At 42.0% G+C, this 15,684-nt stretch overlaps 1 protein-coding gene across 1 annotated transcript in view; it reads right to left on the bottom strand.

Moving 5' to 3' along the window:
• Positions 1-3,229: 3,229 nt before the first annotated feature.
• The window catches only part of mllt10 (MLLT10 histone lysine methyltransferase DOT1L cofactor), a 50,433-nt gene continuing 37,978 nt past the window's right edge, over positions 3,230-15,684 (bottom strand). The window contains exons 13-20 of the mRNA XM_085362978.1: positions 14,600-14,717; positions 11,188-11,278; positions 9,896-10,086; positions 8,434-8,583; positions 7,708-7,763; positions 6,174-6,475; positions 5,391-5,481; positions 3,230-5,065 (exon numbers count right to left, since the gene is read on the bottom strand). Of these exons, the coding sequence (XP_085219104.1) occupies positions 4,784-5,065; positions 5,391-5,481; positions 6,174-6,475; positions 7,708-7,763; positions 8,434-8,583; positions 9,896-10,086; positions 11,188-11,278; positions 14,600-14,717 (1,281 nt within the window). The 3' untranslated portion in view covers positions 3,230-4,783. The remainder of the gene's footprint in view (positions 5,066-5,390; positions 5,482-6,173; positions 6,476-7,707; positions 7,764-8,433; positions 8,584-9,895; positions 10,087-11,187; positions 11,279-14,599; positions 14,718-15,684) is intronic.

The following is a 15,684-nucleotide window of genomic DNA, read 5'->3' as shown; positions in this document are numbered from 1 at the left end:
CCTCTGTTTGCCGGCTCTGGTTCCACTCGGCACCCGATCAGGGCCCCTGGCAGCTGACTGCAGGTTTCGGCCCAAGATTAAGCCTCCTAATGGCAGCCACTCTGTGATGATTTACACTGCATTACTGTACAAACCAGCGACAGCCTCCTTCTTACTAATGGTTTACTACACCGAAGCCTCTCTCGGCTTTATTGCTCTTTGCTCTCCGTATTTGAGGCTGGGGTCTAATTAAATAATTTAGCTGAATTACCAAACATGTGACGAAACCCGTGTAGAGGAATTATTTTTGGCATCTGGCGAACTTGTTTTATGGCTTTTGTTGTAGTTTTATTTCTGCTCGGTCTGGAGTGTGACAGAATGGGAGCGATGATTGCAACAAATATTGTAAGTTTGTTAAAGTTCACGTCCTGTGGAAACTGCGCATCTTCAACCTGTCGGCTTTTCAAAATAATAGGCCCCTGAAAGCATTTTTTAGGTTTATTTAACATCAAGTTTGACCTTTTCCCCCCCGTTTCACTCAGTAAAGGAATCAATTCGTTTACAAACTCTTGGTTTTCACTCCATGGGGGTGAATTCATGTTTTTACTTTTAAATTATGCTGGAACAAGAGGCTGACGCATATAAGACAAATAAATTTAAATCTTATAAATGAAAAAAAAAAAAATCACACTTGGTGTCAACCTGCTGCAGCAGCTTACTTTTCTAGGTTTTCTTTAATGTAAGGCCTCTACTTATTTACAAAAGTCAAATGACACAATTACAAATCAAGTTTGATCTTTCTGCATTGCTAGTTGAAATATTTCTTTAACTGTTGTAAAATGTTTCCTCCCAAGATTTTAAACCCATAAATATAAAACCTCCTTTTCACTGCACTTTTCTCCATATATATTTATTTAGTTATTATTTGGGGCTTATTCAAAGCCTTCACGAACACTAATCAATTACAAAAGCCTTACCTGAAAAAAAGGAGAACATTTAAGTAGAAACTGAACCGCAGAGTGAGCATGCTCAGTGTGAGACAGGTATCTTTAATGCTGCAGAGCATTCCTCGGTGACAGCGGCTCAGCCTGCCTCTGAAGCCGCAGATATCTGCCCTACATTTGTCTAATCATCCCGGGCTTAACCCTCCTGCTGGCCTGCTATCTGCTCTATGTGTATGTGTGTGTGTGTGCATAAGACAGAGAGCTCTCCTGTCTCCTAATACCGGGGCTTAGTCATGTTTTGACTTTGTAATCAGGCACCTAGTTGGGCAGCACACAGGGGTCCTGAATCAGCTGGTAAGCCCTCCCAACCCTGGAAAATGCTTCTGGGGGAGCGTGATCGATGATGGACACAGTGGCTCTGGCCCGCATGCGTGTGTGTGCGTGTGTGAGAGAGAGGCAGGGCTGTTAGTGGGAGGCTTATAAAAGATGGTGGAGGTGGGGAAGTGGTGGTGCTGGGGGGTATGCGTTTTAAACAGCCTAGCTTTGATTGACAGGGCTGATAGTGAGTGGAGGGTGGATGGATGAGGGGAGGTCACAGTGAGGGATAGTTGGCAGTGGGAGGGGTGAATGAGCAAGTGCTCGGGTAAAGGAAAAAGGGGGGTTGCGTTGTTGAATGCAGGTTAGATTCTGGGTGTATTTGTGCGTGTACATGCAAAGCGCGCGGGCGAGTGTGGGTGGGGTGGGGGGTTTCAACACTCCTAAGGAGGGGGTGTATTTTCGAGGGAGTAGGGGGGGGTGCAGGAGGAAAGTGAGCTTTTAATTACCAGGGCAGAAGCAGATGTAGCAGAATGGTGCCCCCACCTCAACGCAAACACAGCAGCGGCAGCTGGAAGTCATCAGCTTTGGTTGTGGGTGCATATTTGTAAGGACAGGAGCCCCGAAGCACAATGTTTAAATTTAAAGATGTTGAGTTTCTATTGGCACTTTGGTTGCTCGATGATTATTTATTTTTCTCCCCCAACCCCCTCACCTCCCTTCTTGTTACAGAATAATTCACATCCCGCTTAGCGCCTCCTCGTCCACAATTTACAGTGTAATTAATGGCACGGAGTATAAGTCAGGAAAGGTTTGACTCTATTCAAAATACAGCTTACAAGTCCGCTCGTAAGAGTGGCTTCAAACTGGGGGAAAAGAAACCACTGGTTTAACAGGAACATTTTAATCTCATCTACACTCACCTCGTAAATCATCTGACATATGCGCAGGAAGGACAAAAATAACATGCATTTAATCAGCGAATTAAAATATATGCAGCTTGTAATTTATTTTTTGATAATATTAGTTGTTTTAAAGAAGTATTTGTGAGGTGGCTAAAAAATTGTGAGTTTATGAACGGGCTCTGTTGGGGGATTTTTAAACTGTGTGCATTTGTTTTGAATTAAATGTCATCTTATTGGGGGTTTTAGTGCCGTTTTAGCACCAGGCCGGATAAAAACTAGTGTCCAGCCCTCTCTCTGGTTCATTTAGTTTCTTTCTACTGATCAGCGTCACGGTAAAAGCAAACACATTTACAGCATGCGTGATTTTGTGATTTTTTTACTGATACTTTGATACAAACACCAAACGCTGCTCTTACTTAACCAGAGTGTTTCTTTAATTTTCTTTTTTTTTTTTTTTTAAATACATTGTCAATCCCCCACCAATTTTTTTACACTCTTAGAAAATTTATCCAACAAAATGTGTGCACAGATGAAAATATGGTGCCCAGAGTATAAAATGACTTTCCATCAAGAAAATGGTGCAAAACATTAAAAAAAAGAAAAAAAGAAAAAAAAGAAACACAATGTCCCTGCACATATAAAAATAAATTAATACTTTTGTGTCCAGTCACTGTCAACCTTATTGTCTGGTCCTAAAGATTCACACACATGAACTGAGGCTTCATTGGCTTTCCTTCACACCAGCACGACCAATCATAATCACTTATGTACAACCAACGGCCAATGAGAAAGATTTATGTACACTTAACGAGGTAAAAACTGTGCCACCAAGTGCCCCCCCTGACACACTTCCTCCTCCCCTACAAACACCTATATACAACCACAACCCCTCCCAAATCAGCCAGCTAATAAGTAGCTCCTAGCTTTAAACACATGACAAAAATAGAAATCATTAAAAGGGTTTACAGCAAGATTAGACTGAACAGAGGAACAAAAGAAAAAAAAAAAAAACTTTACACAGTAGTACAAAATGATGCTAAATTGCAAAAACAAGCGGGCTTTTAAAATATATCATCTTATGCCCATTACACAAAACCTCCAGATAAATAGAAAGCACAACACAAAGTTGGCTTTGATATTAGAGAATGCAGCAGAATAAAAGTTCCTAGTTTTGTTAAAGAGACGTCCAGCCTGAAGGACCAAGAGTTTTTGTAATCTGTTGCCTTAGCAACGCAGCTTCATTACCAGTAGCACTGTGAAAAATTGGGTAGAGTGACCAAGTGTTTTTTAATATATATATATATTTGTTTGCTTTAAAAAAACAAAAACAAAATCCCACTTTCCTCTTTTGGCCTCAGGCACTTGGGTTTGGACCCTGATTGGCCAGTCCTGACTGTTGTGGGTTTATAAGTGGCCGCTGCTGTCGGCCTTTTAGGTCCTGATAGGCTGGTCCTGCTCGAGAGGTAGGTGCAGCAGGAGGCTCAATCGGGAAGATGAAATGCAATCACTTCCACTTGCTGATAACCAACTGCGTGGTTTATCTCTGAAAGTGGATGTGTGACGTGGATTTAAGCATCTTTGTGAACATTCAACGTACTTTTTTGAATAATCTTTTTTTCTCCTCTTTTACATTTCTTTTCCCCGAATGATCCTCCTGTATCTGGCCCAGAGAAGAGACAGTCAAAAGCAAGGCTTCTGTGGTGACCATACGAGGCTTGGCTCACGGACATTAATGGATGTACGCAAACTGCGGGAAGGAGACACGGGGAGAGAAGGCAGCACTGAGGACGTGTGGGACATTTCCTCATTTAATAGTCCCTCCAGGACTGCTGCGAGACAGATGTCAATCACACATCTATGACTGGTAAGTCCTATAACAGGGAATTGTACTGTTGTCCTAATCATAATATTGCTGCCATTTTCTTTTCTTTTTTTTTCAAATGTTTGTAGTTCTGTGTGTGTGCCAGCTTGTGCGCTGCAGCACAACTGCTGGTTTGGCTGAAGCCCCTGAGAGAGTGAAACAGCAGAGAGACCAGACCATTACAAAAACATTAATTTAAAAAAAAAAAAAATGAGAGAGGAAAAAAAAAAAACCCAAAACAAAACCTGGAACAAGATTCGGAGTAGGAAACACCGAAGAAATAAAAAGAGTTTCTGGGAACCTGTCAGTCAACTGAACTGTTGAGAGAAGAGACTAAACACACCATGTCCGCTGGTGCTACGTACTGACAGTAACACACGTTCAGTTACTACCAGCAGTATTAAATAACTAAAAAAATCTTTAAGTAGACAAAGCAATCAAAATAAGGACTCAAAGCAGCTAAAAAGTCGTTAAATCAAATAAATAATACAAAATGACACAAAACGTGGTGTCGAGATCAGAACCTAAACTACAGACAGTCTTCTGTATAACTCCACACAGAGAGAGTGTGTGTGTTATGCTTTAACACACTGCTGGAAACAAATATCTAACATGAACACATTTTGCTCTCCTGCAGATGTTCTCATCACTAACCTACAAAGTTGACCAACAGACTGATCCCAAAAAACTCTGCGCATGTATATATATATATTTATATTTATATATATGTAAAACAAAACAATAAAAAGAAAAAAAGGAAACAAAAAGAACATATGCCGTCACGTCTTCTCTTGCCCTCCGACGCCAACGGCTTTTTCGGCTAGCCGAGGCTTCTGCGCCCCTGAGCCATGCGTGTCGGCGTGTGCGTGCTGCAGCGCCAGGAAGGGGTTGGCGGTGATGGTGCCTTGGCCCTGGCTCTGGGCGCCGGGCAGCAAGTTGTTGATGGGCAGCTGAGCGGAAGAGAGTGGGATGGAGGGAATCTGGGCAGAGGAGGAGAGGGACTGCAGCTGCTGGAGGTCCTGCTGCTGCATCAGTTGGTAGAGCAACACCTGCTGCTGCTCCTGGGGAGCAGAGGGAGGAAGGGGGAGATGCAAGGAGGGAGGAAACAAGGAGGAAGAATGAGAGAAAAAAGAAAAAGAAAAAAAAGAGAAGAGAAGAGGATTAAGTGGAGGTGTCATTAAAGAAAAGAGTTGAAGGGGGGAACAGAGCGTGAGACAGAAGAAAAAAAGCAGGGGAAAGTGTGGAAAAGAGGGGAAGAAGAAGAGTTAATAAGCTAGGTGATTTAGACTATCGTCTAAAAGAAAATTGTAGCTCAGTGTCTTTGTGTTTAACTGTGTGTGATAGTAGTAAGTAATCAAATGTGCATAGTGTGTGTGTGTGTAGTACCACTGAAGGCTGTGAGGACAGCAGCTGGTGGAGCTGATGCTGCTGCAGGAGCAATCTCTGCTGCTCAGACAGCAGGCCAATTCGCGCCGCGCTGAGGAGACAAAGCACACTCACAGTGAGACAAACGCAATTAACACTCTGCCTGCACAGTACCAGACTGTTTAGCACACTTTTTTAAAACATTACAGGTCTGTGACGGTGAGAGTGACAGAAAATATTAACATTTATCTGTTTCTATAAGTTATAAAGAAAAACATGAGCTTATTTTTTGCTTCAAAAAACCCCCAAAACAAAACAAGAAAAGATTCAAACTCAAAAAAACATGCATGACTACAGCATTTCTTCACAAAGCTGACACACTGATGAAATCAGAGCTACGGCGGTTTGTGAAGTGGCACCAGCTTCTGCCTCACCTGGTCTTACTAGTTGCTGAGCTGCTAAAATCCATTGCGGAAGCAAAAAGACACAAAGAGGAAGAGAGGATGCAATAAAGTTCACATTTAAACTTCTTGGGAAGCCGAGACAAACATATTCCCGAACATTTTCAGTACTTAACTATGTGCTTATGTGAAAGGGCCTTGAAAATGTGAAGCTACTGACACCCATCTGGAGCTCTTTAACTCGCTGACAGTCAACCAATTTGTTGGGAAGGGTGATGTGAAACCGCATGTATTGATTTTATTATCATCAAAGGCTTCCAACACAATTCGCATCCCAGTGTTGATGCTTTATTAATCTGAAAAGGGCGCTTAATGTATTAGAGGAAGATTAAAACAGCCATACTTGTTATTGACGGGCAAAGTGACGCCTGTAGCTGCTCCTGTAGTGTGTGTGTGAGGGCTGGAGGTGCCGGCCGGCGTCTGGATCACGCCGTTCAGAGCCCCGACGATTCCACCCATGCCCAGCGCACTCCCTGCGCCCAGAGCCCCCATTAGCCCCGCCACGCCGCCCAACCCAGCCGGGGTCACCCCTACGGAGGCGACCCCATTGAGCTGTGGCTGAGGTGGACTCTGGGACACCGAGGGAGGTGTGGAGAGGGAGGAGGTGGAGCCACTACTGCTGTGACCACCACAAGATGCACTATCCTGAGGACCAGAAAGAGACTCCCATTAATGACAAGTCCTGCATTCAGAATCTGTAGCTATGTCCTAATTCATAGGCTGCATCCTTCAGAGGACCAGGCCTTCACGTTCTACATGGGCCGGGTCCTTCGAAGACCTAGAAGGCCGGAAGTGCAAGGCTGTGAAATGGGATGGTCTAGCCTTCAGATTTCGGGGGAGATCAATAAACTCAGCCGTCTGCTCCTCGCTTGCTAATATATAACAGAACACTGGAGTACATTCTCTACCATCTCACACTTCTGTGTTTTCTGTTTGACGTTTATTCAGCTGTGTCGAAACTATAACTTTAATCTCAGCCAAACCGATTTACTCAGGAACAAATAAAACACTGAAAAAAGCCAAACAATAACATTTTAAGTGACTTATATTTCATGTTTAACCCGAGTGAAAGACCGCGGGGATCTGAAAACGATGTGCCGGGAGTTTGCTGTTCTTGCCGGCTCTAGTGAGCCTTGACCACGCGGTCAGCTATCGAGCTGGTGGGACACCTTCGAAAACGTTGAAGCACGTTTGCAAATATGTGATGTCTTGATAAACCAACCAGATATTTGAAGCTTACACAGCTACATTCTCGCCTGAAAACATCTTAAAAGTTTATTTGGTGACCCAGAAAAAGTAATAAGAGTAATATTAAAACTAAGTAGCTGCCGCCATTGTTGGAAACTGGAATTGGCCGGGCCGCGCTATGAATTCTGGGATAGGTTAATGAAGGACACATTTGTCGGCCGCATTTGGAGCAGCCTTCGAATTGGGACAGCCTTCATTGCCTTGCTGTGACATAATCGACCTTCAAATACGGCCTCCGAAGGATGTGGCCTATTAATTGGGATATGCGTTATTTCACACCTTTTTGACATTAAATTAAAGCGATCATTATAGTTTGCTTAATTTACAATGTTAAAGAATAAATAGAATAAAAGAAAAAACTTTCAAAGTCTACAAGCCTGTGAGTCAACTACAAAAAGTTCTGTTTATATTGCAATTTCTATTCTGACTTTAAATCTTGCCTCTGCCATTTGCCATAAATAAATTACTGAGTGTTCAAGACTAAAACTAACACTGAAACTAATAAAAAATAAATAAAAATAAAGCCACTCTGGAAAATCAAAACAGAAATCAAAACAAAGCATAAAAACTAGTTTGAAAACACAAACTCTGCTGACTACAGAGGAGTCAAACCACGAATTTGTCCTTACCTGAGTCGCCACAGGTAAAGATGAGTCAGCTGCTCCCGGCTGGGCTCCCTTCACATCTGCGGATAACCGAAAGGTTAGACATGTCTCAGTAGGGCCAGTCTAAAAAATGTGAAACCTGCTTTTCAAGTTCTAGAAATTTTCTGTGCTAAATGACGTCAGCCAGCAACAATCCATCTTTTCGATCGGGAACAAGAGAGTAGCTCAGTCAGATCTTAAAGCTGAAAAAAAAAATAACATGTGCAGATGCAAGAATCTGAATAACTTTGATATAAACACATGCATGCATCAGGCTGTGCTATGGGAGGAAGGGAAGCTGGCAGAGGCAGGGTGATGATGGTTGTTACTCATACATCCTCCAAAATAGTGTTGCAGGCCACATTCAAACCTTTCATGCCAACAGTATTGGACTGTCACATTTTCAGAAATATAACACACCCTCAGTGCAAAAATTTCTTGAACGATAACTTTAGGTGTCGTCTTGGCCTTTAAATTCCCGAGCTCTCAATCTGATCAAGCATCTGTGATATTTTTTTAGTCCATGGAGGTAACATTTTAAGGATCTCCTGCTGCCATGCTTGATGCCTGATACCACAAAACACATCAATGGGGGGGCAGCTGTTTCAGTGACACAAAGCAGACCTGCACAATGCCAGGCAGGTGCTGTGGCTCACTGGTGTGCATCATTCACCTTGATTTCTAAGTAAGTAAGTAAGAGTGTCTGTGTACCCGAGGAGGCCGTGGCAGGTGTGAAAGGCACTGATAGCTGTGCGCTGAGAAGCTGCAGTCTCTCTTTCTTCATGGTCAGAGTTTTTATCTGCTCCTCCAGCCTCCTGTTCTCCTCCTGGAGCTGGTGCAGAGACTTCAACATGCTCACCACTGAGAAAGAGAGAGGGAACAGAAAAAGCAGCGATTTTTTATTTCCTGCTCCAAATATTCTGTAATAGCTCCGCTCTGAATTTTCAATTTACTGCTCTCCACACCTGTGTGAGAAAATAAAGACTTCAAAATTGCACAAATGAAATAAAACTCAGCCCCGTCAGTCTGCAGTCAACACTGTTAGCCCACTTGTTGTTTTAGCTGCACCACAGTGAAGGTAAAATAACCAGTGCTGGTGCTGGGTTATATGCTGGGATGAATCTTTACAGGACTGACCCTTTCACCAATATCCTTACTTTCTAAAAGGCCACTCATTTTCTAAATCTGCCTTTTCTTATACCTCACATTAACAACACACACAGTGACGATCAGACAGATACTCAACACAGACATGTCAGAGATCAAGGTCAGCTACAGTGACCTTGCGCCTGCACGGACTCTGTGTCGGGGGAGGAGGAGGAGGGTTTGCAGATGCAGGAACTTAAACCTGACTCATCCGATTGAAGGACAGCCTTTCTAACGACCAGGCTGCCATCCCCCTTTTTCATTTTCACTTTATTGATCCCAGAAGGGATGTTCAGATAGGTAGATAACCAGCAAGAGATTGACAGGTGCAACAATAACAGATAAAGTGAAAATGTGACTGAAAGAGGGAGCGGCTCTGCACAACAGCTCGAAGGCAAAGAGCCGACAGATCAATTGACACAGAGAAGGAAATGGTGAAGTGGACAAAGTGTATGAGTGCGTGTGAGGTAGGAGATTAATCTCCTGTCATTTTTGAAATGAAGAGAATTCACCTTTTGTTTTCATCCTGCCTTTGTTTGATTTCAGGCCTTTTGCCTTATACTGTATCTTTTAAATAGAGAGTAAAACTATTATTTGGGTTTTTTATGTGACTTATTTGTTAAATAAAATGCTGTGAGGGTGTCACAGGTAGAAATAAAATCCGTCTGGTGAGAGACTTAAATGGAATTAACAAACTCATAAGTGTGTATCAAACAGAATCATCCGATTTCAAAAGGCTATATTTTTTAAAGTAATGGACATAAAAGCTTTTGGTATATTTTACATACAAAATTTTCACAAGTGCTCCACATCCCTGTGGACACCCGGCATTAGTCCACACAATAGTCAAACTCGTCCCATACTTTTGCAAGCATGTCTGGAGTCACTGCAGCCACTGCTACCAATAATCACTCCCTGCTTAGAGGCCTGTTTTTCAGTAGTTACTGGTGAGCAATAGTCTGAAATCGGACGATTCTTTTAGGTAATCTTGTAGTTTTAAGGATGCTTGGTGCTTGCGTCTTCTCACCGTCTCCTTGCGCTCCCTGCTGCAGCAGGAAGCTCTGCCCTTCGTTCCACTGCCTCTCCAGGAGCTGCTCAATGCTGGTGGCCACTGGGGGCAACGTCTCCCCACCTCCTCCCGCCCCTAGCAACCCCTGCCCCGGCCCCGGCAACGACCCAGAAGAGTCATAGCGGATCTGCAGGCCACCAATCGGAGAGCTGAATGTAGGGGAAGAGAGAGAGAGAGTGCATTGATAGAAAAGGAGAGATGGAGAGGTCAATAGGGAGATTAACGACCTAACATAAACGTCAGACAAACATAGTCACTGCTGGCTATAAAACTACATCAATTTGTTGTTACAGTGGCCCCTAATGAAAAGGGGCCAGGCTTTCTGTCTGCGCGTGAGAGCTAGAAAAAGACTAGGAGAGAGAGGAAGAAAGAAGACATGCAACAGGGGGAGACAGACAGAGAGAGGGAAGTGCACTGTCTTGATGCGATAAATCTCAGTGTGCACTGAGACAAGCTGTTGGAGCCTGAGGAGAGGAGGAGAGGGGAAAAGGGGAAATAAAGGACACCGGAAGAGATGACTGAGCCGTAGGGGTGCAAACGGCATCTTATTTTCCCCTATTGTGGAATGTAAAAATATGACTTAACTCACCACTCGCACATGAAACTTTAAAGAAGCTTAAACAGTCTTAAAGTCGCCTCATTTTGCTACAGTGTTTCCTTTTGCAGTTAAATGTCATTTATCCTAAATTTAAGACCAAAAATTTAGATTTAAAAATAAAAAATAAAACCATATATAACCAACCTTATCAAGTGAAATCACCCATTCCACAGACAATAGCGGAAACAAAAAAAAAAAAGTTTATCTGTATGATCAATTTCCCCGTGATCCTGAATGATCCATGCAAACATTCCAAAATGGAGGAGATACAATAACTCATCACACTGTCCTTAAACACAAGAAGACAAGAAAAAAAACATCTAACTGGACTTGAAGGATGGTTACCACCTTCAAAAACACAAGTTATCGATGGCTGAGAGAGCAAGAATTGCCTGTAGGGGCAAGAGCAAAAGAGAGAGTGTGCATGTGTGTGTTTGAGGAGTGAGAGGAAGAGAGGGGAGATGAGGGGGCCAGCAAAGGGAAAAGCAGAAAGGGGGAGGGGGGGATGGGTGAAGGAGGGGGACCAGTGAGGAATGTAAATGGTGAGGGAGTGCTGGGGAGGGTATCTGTGTGTGTGTGTGTGTGTGTGTGTGTGTGTGTGTGTGTGTGTGTGTGTGTGTGTGTGTGTGTGTGTGTGTGCGCGCGCACTCACCGCGGGGTGGTCTTGGGAGAAGCTCTTATGGAGAAGCCCTGAGCTCCGACACAACCGCCGCCGCTGCTGCTGCCGTCTCCCGCCTCCTGATCTGCACACAGACACACACACACAGAAAAAAAAAAAAATCAATTGGACGAGAACACGGACAGAAGATGTTTTTCTGTTGTTAGGATGAAATTATGGAATAATGTTGACATGAGCATAAAAATGTGGAATTCATTTGTGGTCTTTAAATGAATGCTCTACAAATTTTGGAGGGTTAGATGTGAGAATAAAGACGTTTATCTGTTTGTTATTTTATTTTAGTTTCCTACTTGGAAGTTAGGGTACTTTTAATGATCAGAATACAGACCAGGCATAAACATAAGCATTACAGCATGAGCCTGTTCAGTCATTATTTGTAATATAGGAATGGATCTTAGACCAACTGCTTTGCACAATATATGCTGAAATAAAAATCAAAATATCCACACAGAGCCGGCTGAAGTTGAATGTGAAAGCGCACTCACAATACTGTTTGCAGGTTATTTTTTTAAGCCACCAGTCAAGACAAAAACAAGAATAAAAAACACGCTTCTTCATTTATTTAGGCAAGCAAACAATACAGACTGCAAAACATCCCAGACATCCGTAACAACCCAGCTTTCCTGCTTTGTTTTCTATCCTCGGGCTCTTTGTGATCACCTGCGTTTTAATACAGCCAGACTCATCGTTCGGTCGTTTATTTCTGTTTCCTGGCAGAGAAAATGAGTCATTTAACTGTGGCTTGTAAATACTCTTTGCATAGTGTTGCAATGCTTAAAAATTGATCATTCAAATGTCTTATAGGGAGCTTCACACACTGATCCAGACCGGAGACTCTGAGCCTTCTTTAACGGCTTGGAAAAATCACACATCAGGACATTTGTTAAAGTTTGACAATTTGTTAAAAACGCAGTTTTGAGCTCAAGACATGTTTCTGCTCCAGGAAATGACAGATTTGTCTTGACCCCAGCTGTAAAACATAGTTAAGTAGGGTGGATCTTCATCGCGCTGCAGAGCAGTTACACAGCACAATCACTCCCAATTAACTATATTTTGATTTCTTTAATTTTTTAATTTTTAAAAACACTTTAGTTATAAAAGAAAATATGTGATGGTTAAAACACTGGTTAATTTTGGAGATACATACAGGGGTGGCAGTCTGCATGACCCGAGACACACTGGAATTTCACCCCAGGCGTACAACATTATTTTTCAAAAGCATAATTGTCCTCTACCACACTAAAGCAAATTGCCGTTGTTCCTGGATTTATCCACTCTGGAGTATATTTTTTCAAGGGTCCGGGATGATAAAAAGAAGTGAAGACAGAGGACCCTTTTCAAGTTTTTCTGTTTTCCCTCTGACCCAGGCTACATGCGCTGCAATACTGTGGGCTCTGCAATCTACAAAACTCTCTCTCTCTCTCTGTATCTCTTTCAAACACAAGCCTTCATTCAAACTGCATGTGCTTCCCTCTCTACCTTCTGTGAGAGTCTCTGTCTCTCCTCCCTCTGGGCCCCTGGCCAGACGCTTCTTTTCATTTTCCTCAGTGAGAGTAATGAATCACACATGCACACAGACTTTTGCATTTACACACTCACACAAACTCCCCTCTACTTAAGACAGTCAATCCCAGCTTTTACCCCCACCAGGTCACCACTCCAGTCCCTCGCTCTCTTCTTTTTCAAGTCCTTTTTTCTGTCGTAACCCTTTTCGTCCCTGGCACCTCCCTCCAGACACTCAAAAGCAAAGAGAAACGGCTGCCAAAGTAAACAGGCTGCATGCATACAAACACACGCACACACACACACCTTGCACGTTTACGCTCACATGACCCTTACTAGCCGACAAACAGAACTTCATGCTTATGTAGCCGCAGACACGTGTTCTCCACGTCTGTGTGCTTAATGTTATGGTAAGGAAATATCAATGTTCATTAAGGCTGCTTAATGATTATTTTCATTACTGGTTAGTGCAGCTCAATGAAGTAATAGGTCAATCAAGTGAAAATAAATCTGCCACTATTTTAATAATGAATCAACTGTCAATATTCCAAAAATAGTCTGTTTCCAAATATAGGGGGGAAAATATACAATACTTGTTTGCTGGTTTAATATCTGAATATTTCACCTTTTGCACAAAGAAATTTTACTGACGCTAAAGAAAATCTAATCAATAAAGAAAAACCACTGGCCTATTAATTCATACTATGTTTATATTTAAGTTTCACTTAAAATTAAAGTGGAGAACATTTACAATACTCACATCTGAAATTGTGTAAACGGCAGAAATGACTTCATATTGAATTATACATTTAATTTAATTACAAATTAAACACATTTCCAATTGGAAACATTTAACTTTACACAACAGCATAGCGCGCGCGCGCACACACACACACACACACACACACACACACACACACACACACGAAACAACTTACAAAATTAAATATGGTATAAAATCTTTTCCTTTCTTAATTACAAAAAGAAAACAGTTGTTGTTGGTTTTTTTTTGTTTTTTTGTTTGTTTTTTTTAGAGTTTGCAATCAAAATGTTCATTTTCATGAATTATATATAAGGTTTGCTGAACACACTGAACCTGCCTGGTAGCCTGTCCGTAGTTTCTAAAAAACACAAACCAAAAAACCGCTGCACTCACTTCTAAAAACGTGCTGATGTTAATAACTTGACATGCATGATTTGCACCCATTAAAAATAGGTGCTTATAAAGTGAGGTAAACAGATTTAGGTCTCTGGATCACATACACACATGGACACACGCATGAACGAATGCGCGCACACACACACGCGGCCCCCTGTCAGTCAGCCTGATTAGTGAGCTGACCTGCGGGTCAGCCTGGATCTGGCTCTGATGACTGCTGACCGACAGCAGGAACTGCTTCCTCCTCTGCACTCTTTATTCGCCTCTTTTCTCTTGCTTCTCGTCTCTTTGACCAACCAGATGTCTTGCATCAGGAAACGGCTACTCTTGATTACTAAAGTCTCTCGTAACTCCCTCATCAGCTCCTCTGCGCTGAACAGACAACACAAACGGACTTTCTCTCTACCTCTGGAGCTCCTGCCGGCTCCAGGAGGAGCATTTCCTCAAAAAGAGCCTATTTTTTTTCTTTCATACTGATTAAAGTTTATCAGAAAACAAAAAAAAAAAAGAGAAAATAGAGGAAAACCTATGCCATTTAACTAGAACTGAGTGGGAGGGGCTTAAGAATATCACTGACCCTTGACCTTTTTTGCGGGATCAAGGGGGCATTGACCTATCAATTATCTCCGTGTCCTTGTCGCTCTCTCTCTCATGCACACATTTTATTTTTTCCACATGCGCACAAACAAACATGCACTGCTGCATGAAGTGTTGCTGCTGTACCTGCCGGTGAGGCTTCGGACTGTGCGATGAGCGCCGCCATGGTCGAGTTGGGGTTCAGCCTGTTGCCAAACATGTGGGGGGGGGCCAGGTTGAAGACAGAGCCTGGGAGAGCGCTCACCTGTGGACGGAGACAAACAAACAGTGACACATGAGACACAAGAAGCCACATTTTCTCTCTGATTTGACTCTTTATAATATAATGGCTAAACCAGCAGTTTTCAGATAACCGCATGATTGTTCTTTTCCACTGAACCATCTGAGAAGTCATGCTTGGAAAAAGGCAGGCAACTTCAAAAAAAGAAAAAAAGTGCCAACTGACGGCATGAAAGGCAAAATTTAAGCTGGCAAGACCGATTCCCTCTTGATCATAATCTCACGAATTTTGCAAGAATCCAGCTGTAAACTTTTAGAGTGAGAAAGAAAGTTTCCCACATTACAATCACGTGGTGATTCAGGTTTTAACGGTCTGAGTGTCCCAAGAAACGCGTTTTAAAACGTTGAATAATAAATGAATAAACCTGGGACACATCAGATTGAATTTATTAAAACAAAAATGGCTAAAAATAGTCTTTAATTTTTGGCTCATGGTGACGATTTTTAGCTTTTATGATAAAAATACACTATTGTTGGTGTACACACACACACACACACACACACTTTTGATTTTTCTAAACAATTACAATATTTTTAAAATCTAACGTATAAAATGTGATAGGATAGCAAGAAACAGCTGTTCTGGGCTCAAATAGACTTGAAATATACAAAAAAATAATAAATAAAATAATGATAAAAATGTACACTGGTGTACACACACACACACACACACACACACACACACACACACACCTCTAAATTTCAAATATGGAAACCTGCATATTTTTGCTGGTGTTACTATATAAATTACCAGAATTATTATCATTTTATTTTTATATTTTGTTCTTTAAGCATTATACATAAAAATAAACAAAAACCAGGAAGTGTTTCTTTATTATCAAGTGGAACAGTTATAGTAACAGGTTAAGAGTGCATGTGTCTGCAATGCATCTTAATGTGGACTGACGGAAATCTACCACTTATAAAAAATA

The sequence above is a fragment of the Diplotaxodon limnothrissa genome, linkage group LG9 (genome assembly GCF_057381915.1).
Source record: "Diplotaxodon limnothrissa isolate DT_005_m linkage group LG9, D_limnothrissa_male_GT1.1, whole genome shotgun sequence".
NCBI lineage: Eukaryota > Metazoa > Chordata > Actinopteri > Cichliformes > Cichlidae > Diplotaxodon > Diplotaxodon limnothrissa.
Note: the sequence above shows the minus strand (reverse complement) of the source record. Positions and strands in the feature narration are given on the sequence as shown.